This window comes from Mauremys reevesii, linkage group 15 (assembly GCF_016161935.1).
Source record: "Mauremys reevesii isolate NIE-2019 linkage group 15, ASM1616193v1, whole genome shotgun sequence".
Taxonomy (NCBI): Eukaryota; Metazoa; Chordata; order Testudines; family Geoemydidae; genus Mauremys; species Mauremys reevesii.
The window spans coordinates 21,126,488-21,145,378 of NC_052637.1; the positions used below are offsets into that span (position 1 = coordinate 21,126,488).

The window sequence follows — 18,891 nt, forward strand, 5'->3', positions numbered from 1 at the left end:
GCCTCAACTCCACTGTAAACCTTTATCTGTTATATGTGTCACCCTCTCTTTTAATATTTATGTAAGAGAATCACATGTATTTTCAATAATTCTGTTTAAAAAGTTAGTAACTAAACATTAACAGTTACGTTATCAAAAGATGAATCTGAGTTGCATGTGAAAAATGTGGAATTGTGCGTGCAAAGCCTACACTTGACCACTCAGTAGCACTGTAATTTTACATGCAAGTTGTACAGGCAAAGCTCAGATTGATCTTTCTCAAAATGTAGACCTAAAGTTCTTCTTTTAGTCGTGTTGGGCTAAATTCTGGTCCCAGTGAGCTCAATATCAAAACTTCCATTGTCTTCAGTGGGACCAAGATCTGGAACACAATTTCTAGAAGTGTCTGAGGACCAGGTTTCCAAAGGTATTTAGATACCTAAATACCTTTAAACATCTGGCTTTAGTAACATAGGAGCCTAAGTCCCATTGCCTTTCACTGGGACTCATGAGAGTCTGTCTACACTGTCACTAGAGATGTGATCACAGCACATGTAGACATGATTGCACTAGCTGCAAGCTAGCGTGCTCCAGTGACAACAGCAGTGAAGCTGTAGCAGCCCGGCAGCAGCATGGGCCGTATAAGCCCCCCTAGGACCTGGGTTACGTACTTGATTTGTTGCTGGTGCTGCTGCAGATTCACAGCTATTGTTCTTCCAGCTAGCTAGATACAAGGGCTGCAGTCACAGCTCTGGTGGCAGTGTGGGCAGTAGTGCAGTGTGTGCAGGGGGATCGACTGCCTCTCCAGCAGCCTTAATGTGTATGTGTGGCACCTTTCACATGCGGTTGGAGGGAAAACCTGCCCCATGCTCACCTAGGAGTTGCAGCTCATGTCCCACAGGGGTGGGCTCAGCTTCCCACTCTGAGCGTTGTAACATGGTAAATGGGGGCTCAGCACCACTTCCAGAGCTGCACAGGACAGGAGCCACTGCTGTGGGGTGGGCGCAGGGTGGTTTCACTCTCCAGTGCCCCACTCATGACCCATTCCCCCCTGGTGGCAAAACCTGGCTCTGCTACTAAGAGGAGTTAGACCCTTCAGCTCCTAAAGCACATAGGCACTTTTGAAAATTGTATCCCACATCTACTCTATGGTATTTCTTGGGTGACGATGACATTGGTGTCTACACACCATACGCACCTTTGTCCAAAGCCTGTAACAAACCTGTGGGTCTCTATTGCCATTCCCTAGAACAGAGTGTTTGCCAGGTAGTGGTCTGCTTTTTGCCTGTGTACCTCTCCATGCAGGAAAGTGTCTTGATGTAGCTCCCAAACCAGCATTAGACCTGGACTAGGGCAGCTCCTAACACCACCCCACCCCTGTCCGAACGGAGGGACTAGATGACGGAGAAAACCCCACTCCTTTGAAGCTGTGCTTCTCCGCAGAGTTGTCCCTGAAAACGTTCCCCAACACCCTCACGCCTGTCTCACCCTCCTGTGCGCTTTCCCACTCTGCCAGGCAGAATGGAACAGGGACACTTTTCTTTGAACTCCGCTTCACCAGCCGTTAGCACAAATAATGCAACTGTAATTAAGGAACGGCAGCCTGGCAGAACACATAACCCACAATCCCATCATTATAGTCATCCCTTCCTCAAAGAAAATAACTCAGTGCAATCAAATCACAGCTCTCACACCTGCCTCGATGGGGAAACAGCGTCTCGTTGTTTTGGAGCCAGGCTAGCCACAGGCCTGCATATATGACACAAAGGTTATGGGGACAGCACTCAAGAACTCGCACGGATCAGGAGTTTTGGGGGCAACCTAGAAAATATTAACATCCAGTGATTTCCCCTCTGAGATCTGTAATGGCTGAGACCTATACCAACCAGAACTGTCTCCTTGTACTCCCTGGGAAAATATTCAAAACCTGGTCCTGGAATCCACCTCACTTTCTGTTCTGATCTTCCTCAGGTGCCTTTTTAGTCACTTTGACATAAATGTGTGTTGGGTGGTATTTTGTCTCATACACGCTTGGCGGGCGCTTTTGTTCATGTACAAATGAGTTAGGCATGTGTCAATTTGCATAGTCACACTGGACATGCTTATCTTATCCCATCCACTCACACCACACCGTATGCTTAGCTGAGCAAACACACAGCTTGACGAGCGGATTCTGAATATTGAACACTTATTGGAGCCCTCACTGAAAAAGGTCCAAATGAGCTGTTGATGGATTACCCATAACAAACATTCATCATGATCACGAACTGTTTGTGGACAATTTGTGAGCAGAATAAAGGGACAAATCAAATGAACATACTGCTTGCAATTAAATAGTTCAACCTGCTCTATAGATGAGTGTCACAAAGATACCCAGTAGATAAGAGAGGTAAGGGAAGAAAAGTACTTCAAAATCTGCAACCCAAGATCATAAATATGTCTCCTTTGATCCTCTTTCTCTTTCCCAACTACACAGAAAAAGAAGGCATCTGTCAGATCAAGAGAGGAGTTTAACTATCTTGGCACATGTTGTTACCTAAAATTATTAAATGCAACAGAGAACCTGGCTGTCTAAGTAGCTAAAGGTGATGGAGTTAATGCGCAATTCACAGGCAGAAAAAGTAGGTAAACTGGAGTCGATGCAGCAAGTGCGGATTTAAGTGTGCGCTGCCTTTCAAGAATATTTGTGTTTAAATCAACAACAAAAGTGCCTGCAGGCAGGGGCGCACGCACACACACACACACACACACATACCTTAGAAAACCAAACAATTGAGGGATAAGGTTGCACTCCTGGAACAAGACAATGGCGCTCTCTCAGCTAATTATCCCTACTCTCACTCTCTCTCCCAGGTGATTTGCAGATATGTATTGGGATTATAATGAGCAGCACAATTTTCTTTTTGATTTTTTACATAGTATTGTGGAAATGCAAAGCAAAAATATTTAGGGCTCAATCATGGCTTTGCTATGAGCACTCTGAAGGGCAGCGGATTTTGTGCTGCTCTGGAAGCGGATTGGAACTCAGAGTCACAATATATCTCCCAGTTTCCCCTGCTTTGAGGGGGACATGCTGAGTGCGCTCCCTATTCCTTTATCCCTATTCTTCTTTCTCTTTTTTGCTATAAAACAAAACAAAAATGTGTCAGGATTCTGAATTCTAGTTAACACCTATGTTTTTAGGGTGTCATTAAGTCAGGAACTCCTTGTCCAATTTACCTCAGCTTTAATATGTGTAGTCCATCTTGCTGCTGGACCTAACCTGTCAATTTTGAAATTGACATAACTCCTTTTGTGGTTTTCGGAGGACAGGATAAAATTCAGACTAATAATGGAAAATTACCTGTAACCTGAATGACGAAGTGGCTACTGCCTCTCTGGAATAGGAGAGGGCCAAACAAAGGTTCAAGGTAACTTTTTCAAGACACATTATTCTCCCATCCTTTCTTAAGATGTGGAGATGTGGAAGCTTCAGATCAAACACAAGACAACTTTCATAATAAATGTATCCCAGAATATTTCAACGACGATGGCAAAGCTACAGAGCTAGATAATACATACCAGCAGAGAGAGAAATTCAGAGATACAGGAAAGGGAGAACTGATATGTATTCAGATGGGATTTACACAGAGGTGGAAAGCTGGTGTAATGAGAGGGATGGTTCAGACAGCAGATGTTTCTCACAACCCCAGCGGGGAGATTATGAGGAAGGAGAGAACAAAGTGAGCAGGGGAAGCAGGTGGAACAAGTCCAAAGAGGCGTGTGGAAACAGGGAGGATAATTCTGAACTGGATGGGGAAGTGAACTGGGTTCCGGCAGAGTGTGATTTGATTAGAATATTTTGTATTGAGGGAATGTAGGTAGCAGCATTCTGCACATGCTGGAGTCTGGGGAGCTGGGGCTTGGGAAGCCAGAGAGAGAAGAGAACTGCAGCAGACCAGGTGAGAGGAGATGAATAAACAAAAGGGGTTTTCAGCAGAGGTGGAGGTGAAGCCCTGACATGGACAGGCAGAGCGGTGGATATAGGAACATGAACACCATTTGGATGATGCAGGTTATGAACAGTGGAGTCACATGGAAGCTCTGGCTCAAAGAGGAAGTTTGAGTAGAGGTTGAGGATGCTGTGCCTCCCCAAGAGAAGCACTTTGGCCACTGAAGGTACTGAAAGGCATGGACAGCAGAGAGAAAGGAAATTCTAGGGCTCACTGAGGGCATTCTTGTGGAAAGGCTATCAAAGGCAGCCCTCAAAGGGCTGTCCAGACTGATGGAAGACTGAATCAAGGGAAGCTGTGTAGATACACTGGCAGGGCAGCACTAGGCCTATATGAGAGGTGACAGTATGTTTTATACAGCCATGGGGTGATAAGCTGCCCAGACCATCTACAGAGGGGTCAGTTCTAGGGTTGTGGAGATGAGTCAGCAGGGGTACAATGGGAGTGATCATTGCTGTTTGTTGCCCTTTCATTCCTACAGCTGGTGAAGTGCCCAGTTTTCACATATCTGGAAAGACAGCAAAAAGCAAAGCATGGAAACAGGCTCTCTTCCTTGTGCAGGGTGGGAAAAAGAGAGTCCTTCTGGATCCCCTCACTTTCTCTCCATTTCTTCCCTACTCCCTCAGTGACCCCACATCACAGTGACCCCCAACCCCAATAGCCCATGAACTCCCATCAATACCACATCCGGTGCTGACTGGGCTGGGTCACTTCAGAGTGAGGTGAGGCCATTCCTACTCTAGGGGCTGAGCATGCTGTCTTGGAAGTGCTCCCATCCTGTGGGCCTGAAGAGAGAAAGTAGAGGAGATACTGGCCAGTGACACAAGGGCAGGTCTCTGCACATCCCTGGGTCCTGAGGGTCTGGTCAGTCTGAGAGTGCTCTGAAGTCAATCTCCCCCCCAACCCATGTGATACCAACAGCCTGCTCGTTCAGGCACTGGTGTCCCTGTGTTTAATATGCATTCCTAGTCTATCTTAGCAATTGTGACATGATGCCATCTGCCTGCTGGCGAGGGTACGGGAGGGGCTCCTCTCTGGTGCTGTCCCAGGAGCAGGATCTGCGACAGCACATGGTGGACATGGGAATGAGTACAGAGCCTCCAGACAGGAAGAAACACAAAGCTGCTATTTAATTGAAGCTATGAGATTGGGCCATATTTAAACGTGTCCATTATTAGAAATATGGTCCTACATTTAATGCAAATAGAATAAATCATTCATATGTCATTGACATATGAACTATTCTATTCACATTAAACATAATTTTAATGCCAGTGAGTGTTACTGGCAGTCAGAGGAAAGTTATAATACGTGCCATTTTCTCTTACCATTTGTAGGTGTCTGGGTTGCACTGTTTAGTATCAGGTGGTTATAATTTTGTTCTTGGTCATCTGAAATTCACAGAAAAAAATCCTTTTAAGAAACAGCTCAGCGAATCCACTGATCTGCAGATGATAATTACAGTTCACATTATTCACAGGAAATCTCGGCATGATTAAAGAAAAGAGAAGAAAATGCTTAAGAAAGCAGAAGAGTCTTTCATGTTATTCACTTAACATTCCAGATGCTAGAGGAACATGATAATGGAAAACTATCTCCATTCTGTTGAGCCTGCAGAATGGAACTTCTGCAAGGTAAGAAGCACTTCTAAGCAGGAATAAACCATGACATGGATTTCAACATCCAGGGTGGGACCCGGAGAGATCCTGGGTTCCAGTAACTCCCTCTGAAGCCACTAGAGTGATCCATGCCCACTGAATGGAGTTCCTGGTCTGTGTCCTGACATTCAGAACCTCATCTGGGATTGTTCCCAGCTATCTGAGAAACAGACGTTCCCTCTATCACCAGCTACGTTCCCTGGGAACAATGAAGATAGCAACCAGCAAGACTCATATCTGCCGGAGGCAGAGTTTTCATAGGAGCTGGACCTTGACAGCAGAGCTCCCTTCTACAAGAGATGAGAATGACCACAGGCTTCTTTGCATTCAGCACTAAACACACTTTGCAGCAAAGAGACAAAAAAGGATTAACAGCAGTATCACCACCACTAATAATAATAATAAATAATATAATAATTGTAGCTCCTTTATGAACTGCAAAGCATCTTTCCCTCTTTCCCACTGTAATAAACAGCAGCATAGCACTAGGCAAGTAGCCACTAATCCCTACCATATATTTGCATACGTTTCCAGGCAAGCCCTTAATAAGTAACGTACATGCTTAGGTTGAATCATCGCCATCAGATATATCATCTTATTGGGGAGTCTAATCCTGATGCTTTAACATGCATAATTTCTTGCTGCAGACAGATTACATGGTCAGAGGTGATTTATTTAGGTGGTGGCATACCAAATACCTAACTCAACTGAGATTCCATCCAGGAGACCAAGAATATTAACCCAACCTTCAGCAAGTGGCAAACAAGCCTCAGAAATGGGGAGGTTCGATTCAGACAAGCATCCAAATGTTCTGAACCTCGCCAAACCTTTTAGAGTGAGCCAATGGCCTGGAAATCTCCTCAAATGCATCATTCTCCGGAGACCCTCCAGTGCTGATTGATTTCTGTGGGTTCGGAAATGCTGCAAGAATAGTTTTCCCTACAGCATTTCTGTTCATCCCATTAGATCCTGACAGACCACAGGAAGTGGCAGATGTGTGATAATCATCAATATAAAATAAAACACACTAAATGTTCTGGAATCTCACAAAAAGCCTAGATGGCTTTCAGCGGTTCACAGATTCCAAGGCCAGAAGGACCTAGACCACAGAGCATTGTGATAAGCTGGTCTGACCTGCTATATAAGACAGGCCAGAGACTTTCCCCAGCAATATCTGCATTAAGCCCATCAGTCTTGTCTGAGCTGGAGCAGATCTTTTACAAAGATACCCAGTCGTAAAAGATTTCAAGTGATGGAGAATCCATCCCATCCCTAGGTAAGTTGGTTAGTCACTCTCACTGTTCAAAAAATTGCACCTTATGTCTAACCTGGATTTGTCTAGCTTCAGCTTCCAACAATTGAATCTCATTCTACCTTTTCCTACTAGGATAAAGAGCTCTCCCCAGTTAGAAATCTCTTCCCCACGTCGGGACTTCTGTGACTTTTCTTGGATAAACTAAACAGACCGAGCTCCTTAAAAGCTAAGAATCCACCATCTGGGCCATACAATTCAGTCAGATGTGATTCCTGACAAATCCATGCAGAAGTGTGTATTGAGTTCTGTAGTGAAAGTGGAGTTAAATCCTTTTAGGCCTGATGTTGCAAGGGGAGGAGCACGTGCGGCCTGACTTCAACGGGCTTTGGGTCAGACCCCTGCTCAGCACTTGCAACTGTTATTGATTTCAAGAGCTGTTGTAGGTGCTCATCAGCCCTTCGGATTGCCTCAGGCTGAGCACCAGTCTCAGTCTCAAACCAATTACTTTGCTGGTTGTGTTCATTTTTTTTTTAAGTAAATCCATATCGAGCCTGGTGCATTGCCCTTCTTTGAAATGTGTCTTTACAAACTCTCCCACCCCATTTCCGTCTCCTCACTGGAGAACATCAGCATTTCCACAGTTAGGCCTCAATTCTGCAGCTGTGCTGTGCAGGGGACCCTGACACCTGCTCCACTGGGTTGCGCACTGATGGAGGTCTCCAGCCATATGGATCAGTTTGCAAAATCAGAATCTAAGAGATCAGCTCCTGCTTGCGCTAATTTAGACATCAGGACAATTGTAACGCCGACAGACCCCTGTTGTCAGTGGGCGGGATGAAACCTGGGACCTCTAAAGCTTAGTGCATGAGCCTCTACCGCATGAGCTAAAAGCCATGTGGCCATTAGCTAAAGGTGTAGAGCAGACTCATTAATCTCTAAGTGGTCTTGGTGCCACTAGAGGGGACAGAACACCACATCCAGGAGGTGTGTGGGTTACACAACGATTTAGCTGTTATCTGTATTCACAACTTGTTCCATTTACTCCACAGCAGCAGATGGATAACGGTTTACGAATGGAGGTTGGATACAGTTACGTATATGAAAAACCCACATTTATAACTGTAGTCAACAAAACTTTCACATCTAAAATGCACCAACAGAGAAGCAGCAGAGACTGCCCTCTCCTGCAGAGTCCATGGAGAACACTACAATGCAGTCGCCTACCCTGGGAACTTACCCATGGGTGAAATCCTGGCTTCACTGAAGTCAATAGTCTTTAATGAGCCAGGACTTCACCCCAGGTGTTTATTCCTCTTTGCATTCAATCATTCTGCCCAAAGACCCTTCCACCTTAAGTCTCCTCATTGGTCATTTTTTTCTCTTCTGAACCCGAATGTGACTCAAGCTCTGGGGTCATTTTATTCCATTTTATCTGGGGTTCATCTCTGTGTAGCTACTAGTTTGGAGCTTGGACCTAGAAGAGTGGTGGGGAGACACTGAACTAGCTTCCTTTCCACTGCAACATAAGCCCAGGCACAAGCCTAACCCCCCCCTTTTATCTACACACAAATCACATAACTCAGGGCTCAGACCCAGGGTCCCAGGATGCGTGGAGGGTCTGAGCCTGAGGCAAGGCGGGACCTAGTGTTCAATACACCTGGGGAAGTTCTGCCCCACTGTGGCGTGGCAGAAAAATAGCCCCCTGTAGATTTTCTTTGCTTCCTTGCAGAAAATGATTTCTGTGGGGAAGGAAAGAGAAGTGGCACCAGTACTCACTCACCTCTCCCCGGTAGCTCAGATGCATCTGTTCCAGCAGCTGTGGGGAAAGGTAAATCACTGAGGGGAGGGCGGTCAATATGCAGCGGCAGTCAAAAAAGCGAACAGAATGTTGGGAATCATTAGGAAAAGGGCTAGATAATAAGACAGAAAATATCATATTGCCCCTGTATAAATGCATGGTACACCCACATCTTGAATACCTCGTGCAGATGTGGTTGCCCCATTTAAAAAAATATATTGGAATTGGAAAGGGTTCAGAAAAGGGCAACAAAAATGATTAGGGGTATAGAACGGCTGCCGTCTGAGGAGAGATTAATAAGACTGGGCCTTTTCAGTTTGGAAAAGAGATGACTAAGGGGGGATATGATTGAGGTCTATAAAATCATGGCTGGTGTAGAGAAAGTAAATAAGGAAGTGTTATTTACTCCTCATAACACAAGAGCTAGGTGTCACCCAATGAAATTAATAGGCAGCAGGTTTAAAACAAACAAAAGGAAGTATTTCTTCATGCAATGCACAGTCAACCTTTGCCAGAGGATGTTGTGATGGCCAAGATTATAACAGGATTCAAAAAAGTACTAGATAAATTCATGGAGGATATGTCCATTGATGGCTATTAGCCAGGATGGGCCGGGATGGCGTTCCTAGCCTCTGTTTGCCAGAAGCTAGGAATGAGCATCAATCACTTGATGATTATCTGTTCTGTTCATTCCCTCTTGGCACCTGGCATTGGCCACTGACAGAAGACAGGATATTGGGCTTGATGGACCTTTGATCTGACCTAGTATGGCTGTTTTTATCTTCTTATGATGCTCTGTCCGCCCAGGGACGTTCGTCCCATCTGAGCAGGGGAAGGGGAGGAGAACGGAGGGAGAGTTCCCCCTCCCGCTTCCCTGCATGGAGCAGCAGCTGGGTTGGGTCAGATCAAGCCCCAGAAATTCCCCTGTCTGCAGGGAGCTCTGCACCACAGGGGTGGGGCCTTTGCATGGGGGTCTGGGTGTGTGGGTGGGTGGTGAGGCTCAGGGTGGGGGTTCCAGGTGCAGGAGGTGGTGAGGCTCAGTGGGGGGTTTGGATGCAGGGGGGTCTGGATGCATGAGGTTGGGCAGACAGGGGGAGCAGCTCCATGTACAGTGATCACTCCCCCCACCCACCCACTGAGCCCCCCCCCAAATCTCCACCCTGCTGAGCCTCATCCCCTGCATCAGGAACCCCCCACACCCAGACTCCCATCCCATTGAGCCCCAACCAGCTGCACTCTGACCTCCCACCCCACCAGCCCCAGCCCATCCTGAGCCCTAACCTCCTTCATCTGGACTCCCCTGCAGAGTCCCATTCCCCTCTGCACCCAGACCCCGCTCTGAGCTGCCCACACAAAGATGGTGTCTCACAGAACCCTGATACTCTTGAGGGAATTATGCTAAAAAATTTTTAAATGTAAATTCTGCAAAGTTCTGCATATTTGAATTGTCAAAATAACACAGAAACACAACGATATAATCACATCATTTTCAATTATTTTGGTCATTTATTTCAAAGTACATTGAAATAAATGACCAAAATAATTGAAAATGGTGTGATTATATTGTGTTATTTTGACAAATAAAATATGCAGAATTTTGCAGAATTTTAAAATATTGTGCGCAGAAATTTTAATATTTTGGTTCAGAATTCCCTCAGGAGTAGTTCAAGCACAACTGCTATGCAATGTAGATGGAGCCCCACTGGAATGGTGCTCTTGGAGTCCTCCAAAAGCATCCCATAATCCCCCAGTTTGACTTTCTCTGTTGTCTGGACAGTCAATTTTTTCCTCACTGCACCATTAACAAAGGGCTGGAGTGGCCAGATTTTGAGTGGGTGCTAGAGAGTTTGGGGCATGAGTGGTTAGACTTGGGCTTGAATAATGCAGTACAGATGCTGAAGCCCCAGGCTGAGATCCAGGGTCCAACACTTCCTAACCTGGGGTTACAAGTGAGTGTAGATGCTCACGCCCTAGGTTAACAAACACTGGGTCTGCTGACTCTAATTCTACTAACCCTGGGCTTGCACTGAAGGATAGACAGACCCTCTCCCATTGTGGGGGTCCCAGAGCCTGGGCTCCAGCCCGAGCCGAACGTCTACACTGCAGTTTTACAGCCCCGCAGCCTGAGCCCCTCGAACCTGAGTCAGCTGACCTGGTCCAGCTGCAGGTGTTTAATTGCAGTGCATCTGTACCCAATATGTCTAGGCTTCTCGGGTATCTGAATGCAATACTGGTCTCAGTTTCACTCTCTTGGAGGCCGTGCCGAACCCACTTAAAAGAAAGAAACTACTTTAATAAAGATGGGAGAGCTTCCTGCACCTGTCCAGCTTTACTGTGCTGATGTTCATGGTGAAATGCTGGCTCGGCAGAGGGATGATGTCTAGTGGATGGACGTACAGCCCTAGAGATGAGCACTGAGCTCACGTCTAGTTACTGGGATGCTCCATTAAGGAAATGAAAGATTAACAGTGTTCTTGACTGTCAGCTAACAATATGAATTCTCTGGGCACAGCTGGAGCAGACATTAACTAACAATAACTAAGCGAGAGAGAGCGAGACTAAATGGCTAGAGTGGGGGTTGCTAGACAGCCACAGAGCCCTAAAAAACATTGGCTCTGAGCTACTTCAAAGCCCAGGAGAAGCCATGTGGACAGACAGGATCTTTTAAGGACTTTTCACGGAAGCAAATTCATGTAATTAAAATAGAGCCAACTGCAGTAGCCCAAGAGATTAAACAGGAGGCCGAGTCATAAAGCCAGTAACTGCTGCCCCAGGAAACAAGACTTCGCACACAGGAGGGCGCATCCTGCTATCGCTCAGCAATCTCAGTTTGGGAGGGGGGCAGTGTCCGCGTGGGGGAGAGGGAGAGGCTGCCAAGGTGGGGAGGCTGTCTGTGTGAGGAGAGGAGACACTAAGTAAGAGCCAGTGCTGGAGGCAGGCTAGCAGACTAGATGGATGCATGGGCTTTGCTGGCTATGCCTGGGTGGAGCTGTCATTTGCACATATTACAGCTCCCAAGCACGTGCGGGTGCAGCATTCTAACAGCTCTCCCCTGTTAGTGACTAGCTCAGCCACGTCCGAGCCTGGGTTACCTTACAGGGGAAGTGCAGACAGGAGTCTCTTCTGCAGAGGAAATGAACATGGCATCCTTGCTGTTGTAGCAGCTGAGTCTAGAGTTCAGCGAGCCAGCACCTTAACCTCCCCTCGCCTCATCCCCCTTTTCCCTCCTCCTTCCCTGCACATGCTGGAGGAACCATGCAGAGGCAGACTGGGCCTTTTCTCGGGGATGGAGGTTTGGGAAGTTTGTGGAGCTGGGCTTGAAAGGAAATGCTGAGTTGGGAAAGAGACTTCAGAGAGACATCCATGGGCTGGGTGCTCCTCTGAACTCTCCCTGGCTGAGGAATTTGCAGCTGTACTTCAGAAGGAGCAGGGTAAAGCCTCCTAAACCATTCAAATTAATAGTTCCCCCAATTTTGGATAGGGTACAAGTGACTTTTGGGAAAGACTTGGCTGGTCTGGTTGGTGACAAACAAGAGATTTAAAAATGGGCAAGTCCCCTTTCAAATGCTTCATAAAATCATCCATTGCCATCTTACAGGACACGTCAGTGTCTGAGGGCCTCATCCTGCCAAGGGCTGAGCAACTCGTCGGTCAGGTGCCTGAGCACCCTTAATCCCATGGAATTCACTGGACCAAATTCTGAGCACGATGGAGTACCTGCAACGCCTGCTGACATCAGTGGACATTGCAGATGCTCAGTACCTCTCAGGATTAGGCCTAGTGGGAAGTGAGGGTCCTCAGCATCTTGCAGGATGGAGCCCTTAATAAGCAACTCAGATCAGAACATTTCAGTAAGCTTTCTGGGATCTGAAGGTGTCTGACAGCCTTTCATCCCGATTCTTGACAGAAGAGGATCTTCTCAGCTACTGATGTATTGATCTGAACTTAGAAAGGAGCTCTTCTTCTAGGGGTTGGGACTGACAGTTCTAATTTGCAGCATAAATCACTCATTGAGTCTCCTGATTCAAGGTCTTGAACCTCTGGTAATTGATGAAGAAAACTTTAAATAGCCCCCAAAGAGGCCTCATTGTACTTTCCATTGAAGAGAGATATTCCTGTGCAGGCAGTCAACCTTTCTTTTGAGAATGTTTGTCTCTCTTTTCTCTAGGGCATGGTAATGCAGTTAATGCTTCCCACGTGTTTATTGCTAATAAAAATGGATTAATTTTGTTCTGCAATGGAAAAAATAGATTCTGCAGAAAAAAGGGTAAATTTTCTGGTTTGTCTTTGCTAATAAATTCCTTATAAAAAGTAAAATATTTTAATATATCTCAAGTATCCTACAGATATACAATGTTTCTGTAAGTTATACAATATTTTTATGTTCATTTTATAGCATTTAATGCAGGTAACTCCTCTGGAATCGTTATTCCAGTGGGGAGAAAGAGATACACTAAACAGACTTAATCCACCTATGAAACAGCTTTCGCTTCTTTGTTTTCCCACCTATCTCCTTTCCTGATGATCTGCTTTTTCCAGTAATCTCCACATCCTCCCATCACCCACTTTTTATCGAAGATTCAGAGAAAAATTTAACAAGTGGTTTATGACAAGATAGTTGTTTGGCGCCAGCATAGACCGATAGTGAATTCCCTTCAAGTGCTAAGATTCTATAGGGCTTAAGTGTAAGAAAGCTGCCTTGAAGAGGAATTAAACCAAGAGTTAGGGACAGAAAGCAAAGCAGCCTCAGAAGATCAGAAAGAAGAGCCACAGCTGAAAAGTATAATAACATCTACTTATCTGCACTGGTATAACCTAGTAATAATAGTTTTACCCACCCTATTGTAACAATGTGCATTTGTGCTTTGGAATTCAGGGCAGGGAACCCTGGGCCCTGGATAGAAAATCTATTCTCTCTGTCTCTACTGCAGTGGATTTATCAAGTCCAGCAGTGAGTTTTCTTGGCAGGTGAAGCATTACGAGATTTTGCATTAAAGACTCTGCTCCAGATAGAGAGGGGTGATTTTTCATGACTTAGGCCATTCATATCTCTTTCCTAAAAATTACTGATGTCCCAGGACTGTAACAGAAACACCTCATCTGAGTCACTAGGCAAAGAAGTTCATGGTGTGTCTTATTTTGTTGTTGCTATTGTGCAGTTTAGGGCTTAAATAAATGCTGCAGACCAGGAAGCGAGGAAGACTTTGTTAAACAGGGTCCGTCCAAGGCCTGCTGCCTTGAACATGTGTTAGTTTGTCAAGTGTCGTGGGGCAGTTACCCCGTTCAGGCCCTGAAGGGGTTAAAACAGGCCTGTGAAAATGCTGCTCCAGGGAGCCAATAGGGTTAGGCTGATTGGGGAAGCAGCCATGGCTGGGGCCACACCCCAATCAGGCCACGCTGGGCCCTATAAAAAGGGCTGTGAGGCAGCTGCTGAGACAGTCAGAGCAGGGTACCTGAGGCTGAGCAGAGCTGGGGAAAGGCAAGAGGGGCTGGGGAGCTCCAGCCCGGCAACTCCCCAGGCTGCAGGCCTTGGTGAAGGCCTAAAGCAGGTACTAGGGTGGCAGAAGCACAGCCCAGGGTTAGGAAAAGGCAGCAGGTCGACCCCCCCCCCCACCCGCCTTGCCAGTGATGAGTGGATTGCAGTCTGCCCCAGTGAGTGGGGGGTAGATGATGACTGGCAGTAGCCACTGAGGCGAGGTGGGGCTAGAGGTTTGGGGGTTCCCCTGGGAGGGGAGACCCAGAGACTGCGGGGGTACTGCAGAGGGCAGACCCCCGAGGGGCCTAAAGCAGGCGGGACATCAGCCAACAGAGGGCACTCTGGATCTGGAGAGCTAATTCCCAGGACGACCAGCAGGTGGCGCCACGCTGGTAAGTAGTTGCTTTGCTACATCAAGTTAAAGCCCAAGCGGAAGCCTAGGGTTTAACATCAGTTCAGCATGTGTTAAAATTCACATTGTCTTAGCTACACTAGAGCTTTCCAATGTGTTGGTTAAGGTGGATTAGCCAATATGTTCGAACATCACACCTTCAAATCCTAATCACGGCGAGGCTGTTACACCTACATATTGCCTACATATTGCATGACTTGTGCTATAGAATGCTTATACCACATGTAGCAATATACAGTGAAAAATACAAAAAATAAATTAAAGAATATTTGCAAAATTGCAATGACAATCTCTTAAAAGTTAGGAAATGGCAGATTTAAGTTGCTCATACAACCTTAATTCAAGCCCCTTTTACGTGTGCATTATGACAGTCTTTAATGCCATTATCACATGCTATTTTTTTCAACAGGACTGCTGCCTCATTCACTGCACAGGAAACTCTGGGAACGAGGCAGCTATTCAACATTTCTTTTTAGCCTCATTAATCAATATATGGTCCATACTTTATTACACACTATCCAAACCCTGCCCTGAATATGGAATTGTTAAATTCCTCATGAGATTTTCTTTGACTCTCTTCACTGTGGTACTGAGTCTCACACACATAAACAAGTTTATCTACACAACTCCCCTCTGTATTAGGAAGGTATCGCTATCCCCATATTTTAAATGGGCAACTGAGCCACAGAGCGATTAAGGCCAACATTTGCAAAAGTCCTTATTATTGTTGAGTACTCAACATAAGACCTCTAGAGCCTGATTTTTTCAGAGCACTTAGATTTTTTAATAGCTCTTTATCTGCACAAAGCACAGTTCAGACATTAACTAATTAATCCTCACTATCCTGTGAGGTACATAGGATAAGTATAATTATCCCCATGCTACATGTAGGAAAGGCAATGAATAAAGGTGAAGTCATTTGCCTAAGGCCTCTTCATAGCACACCCAGGATTAGACCAGCAGGCCCCCTGCTAGTCAACCCAATGCTCATTACTCCAGACCACAGCTTACTGGTGAAGATATTGAGAATCCACAACTCCCATTCATTGCCTGCATTGAAGTTATGAGTGCTCAGCACTTTGGAAAATCCTGGTGCAGGTCTCTTAATCTGGGCCCCAGAAAATGAGAATAACACCTGTGAAAAGTGTGGCTGACTTGACCTGCCCAGTATCACACACCACACTGTGGCAGAGGCAGGAGTAGGTCACAGTTCTCCTGGGTGAGAGTAAGCTGCCTAAGCCACGGGGCCACCTTCTCATTGCATGTGGCCCCTGCACCACTGAACAGCAAAGAATAAAGTTTATTGGAAGTGTTTGCTCAGGGTAAAGTATAAGGCTCACATATTCTGCATCAACCAGCACTAAAAAATGTGCAGTTAGAGGAAAAATCATACAGAGAAAATATTTCCCAGTTGTGTCAATGTTAAACATCAAACACCTTTTAAGAACACCGGACTTCAGAAGATCCACAGCAGTACAAAACTGATACAATACTTGCCCACAAGAAAACAACAGGAGGGCAGCCTTGACCATGGCTAGTGTAGTGACAATAACAGAAGCAGGGGCAGCACACAGAGCGCAAGGTCAGGAATGCAGGTGTGCAAGCTAGGCATTGTAGCAAAATCCAGCCACAAGGGCACTATGGTGAGATCCTCTGGGCCAGATTCTATATTATGCTTTGGCTGTAACTCTGTTATGTATGCATAGGGGGCACTGTAGTTTCTATGGGGGTGAAAGTGCTCATTAATGGCACTGCTGTGAGTAGCCGTGAGTTGTTATCTGGAAAAAAAAAATGTGCTGGGGTTAGTCCCTGTGGCTCCGCCTCCACGCTAATGGGCAGTCGTCCTTCATTTTCCTGTTCCCAACCCCCTCGCCCCCCCAATAAAACTATATTGTGACTCCGTGTGTTCCTCATCACACAAACACAGCAGGAATGTCTTTTTGGTGACAAGGCTGGGATCCCGTTGAAGATTAAGGCAAGCAGAAGGATTCTGGATTCATGCCGAGTAGAACATTTTGCTCTCAAGAACAACCAACAAGCATTCGCATTTGCCAGCTAAAGTTTCAAGGGCTTTTAATCCCTGAAGCACCTTGGAACATTTGCTGATGGACAGATCTGTCCCCTGAGAGGATCTCAGCTAATTTAAACTAATCAAGGACTCTCTGTAGGGTGTTTGTGAGCATTTGGGTCTGGCCACAACAGGCATTCTGCTGGCCTGCTTTTTTTCTAGGGTAAAGAAGAATAAATTCCTCAAGAGACTCAGAAAGGGAAGGAGGAGGCCAGGGGAGGGGGTGGCCAGCATTCAGAGAGAGAGAAACAATATAGACAATGCAATTCCTTCCATGGGGAAAGACTCCAAACTGCATACTATGGGAAGGGAAACTCCAACCGGCATTCATTGTATTATCAGGGGGTTATTTTCTTTATAGCACGTAAAACCAACCTGTCCCACCCAAATGTTCCCATGGCCCAATAAGTGTGATATCTGGTTCCAGCACATCCCATCACCTCTGCTGCAACGTGATTTTAACAGATAAGGTAAATTCCAGTGCCTGGTTGCAACTCCATAGATAAACGGTTCTAACTCCTCTTTCCATTAGAAGCCCAAGCAACTAATCCCAGCAACTTCCTTAAAAATGAAATCTGCCCGGCCTGCACATTCCCCACGTCTTGGAGAGTTACGGGAATGTTGCCAGTCCTTGGGCTACAGGGTTTCTGTGGTACAAAACTTTCACAAAGGTGATCTTCGTAAGAAAACCAAGAGCAGGGGGCATTCTGAAACGCACTGCCGCGAGACCGGGCAGCAAGGAACGAAGGGCACAAGGCGGAGGTCCAGCTTGGATTCCAATGCCTCCTTTCTCAGTTGCTTGTGACAGTTGTTAGTTACGTCACTTGATGCATGACTGGACGGTGCTCATGCTACAGTGATCAAGGGAGTTTATGAACCAATATAGCGTAGAATTTGGGCAGAATTGTTCCAACCTTGGCCCCAGCCTAAAACGGATTGCTTTTAAGTGTGATCAATCTTTATTTGACCTTTTTGAACTTTGCAAGTGAGAGAAAAATACACTTGCTCCTTATTTGTCAGTGAGGTTATAGCCAGCCCGAAGGTATTTGAACAAGAATTAGGACTTCTCGTCACATCACGCCACCCTCTGCTAATTTCCAGGCACAATAAATGCGCCTGCAGGGTGATTTTTGTTTTGTTGTTGATTTATGGTACTTCTACCCAATACTGCGTGCCTTGCCTGTATGTCTGTCCATTGTGTCCGTTACGTGTTCAATATGGGCTTGAGCCAGCAGTGGGCTGAGTTCTCCAGCCCTGCTCCATCAAAGCACTTAACCACATGCTTAACTTGAAGTTAGTGAAGTCAATAGGGCTACTCATGTGCTTGTTAATCCTGTGCTTAAGTGCTGTACTGGGACAGGGACAGAGGGCTCAGCACCATGCAAGACTGAGCCCTATGTGAGGTAGCGAATCAGGAAAGTTTATGCCCTTCCCTATTCAGGACAGTGCTTAAGCAGGTGCTTAAGTCCAGTTAAGTCAGAGTGGGTAGTGCTTTACTCCACCAGCAATCCCCCTGAAATCATTGCTAGCACTCACTGAGAGCAAGGATTTCAGACTATTGGCCAGGGTTAGTAACTGCCTGTCTTGTTTGTCTAGTATTACACACTATGAGTGCTTCCACTCCACTGAGTTAATCCATTGATGGAGAGTTGAATGCATGCTATTAGAAGGCTTTAGGAAATGTTCCCTAAGAGAGACCTGTTACCTCTGCTTGCAAAGCAGCACTGCCTTCCTCACATCAGACACTGATCTAGGGATGCTTTATGCAGGCTTGTTATTTTTTAAAACATTAATAAATATTTAATTAAAGAAAAACAACTTTTCCCATATGTTCTCATTAGAATTTTTCTGCTCAGCTAATTCCAAAAGAGCTGAAGCTGATTTGTGTGTAAAGCTCACAGAGACGTAAATATCAGGGAAACTGGCTGAGAATTCACAGTTGCAAGCAAGTAAAATGGGAAGTTTTACACACGCTCAGTAGAGCTTTGTTTCCCAGGGGGGTCGGGGGCGGCTGTTGATGCACAGTGCTGTGGGATGCTTAACAATGCCTTTGTTTAGCTGCCCCATTAAACTAAAGCTTAGCTGGGCTGTGAAAACTTCCGCTGAATGTGGCTATGGTCAGCATCAGGGAAACTGCTAAGTTCCTCCAGCCAGATTGCTAGAGTCGAGTTTTCTTCTTTCCGCCTTTATTTCCAAAAGCTCAGGGACATAAAATGAAAACAACCGTAATGATGCAACTGGAGCAATCAAGCA

At 45.9% G+C, this 18,891-nt stretch overlaps 1 protein-coding gene across 1 annotated transcript in view; it reads right to left on the reverse strand.

Moving 5' to 3' along the window:
• Window positions 1-18,891, reverse strand: part of SHISA6 (shisa family member 6) — a 368,918-nt gene that overhangs the window by 35,964 nt on the left and 314,063 nt on the right. The window contains exon 4 of the mRNA XM_039502346.1: window positions 5,300-5,362. Within this exon, the coding sequence (XP_039358280.1) occupies window positions 5,300-5,362 (63 nt within the window). The remainder of the gene's footprint in view (window positions 1-5,299; window positions 5,363-18,891) is intronic.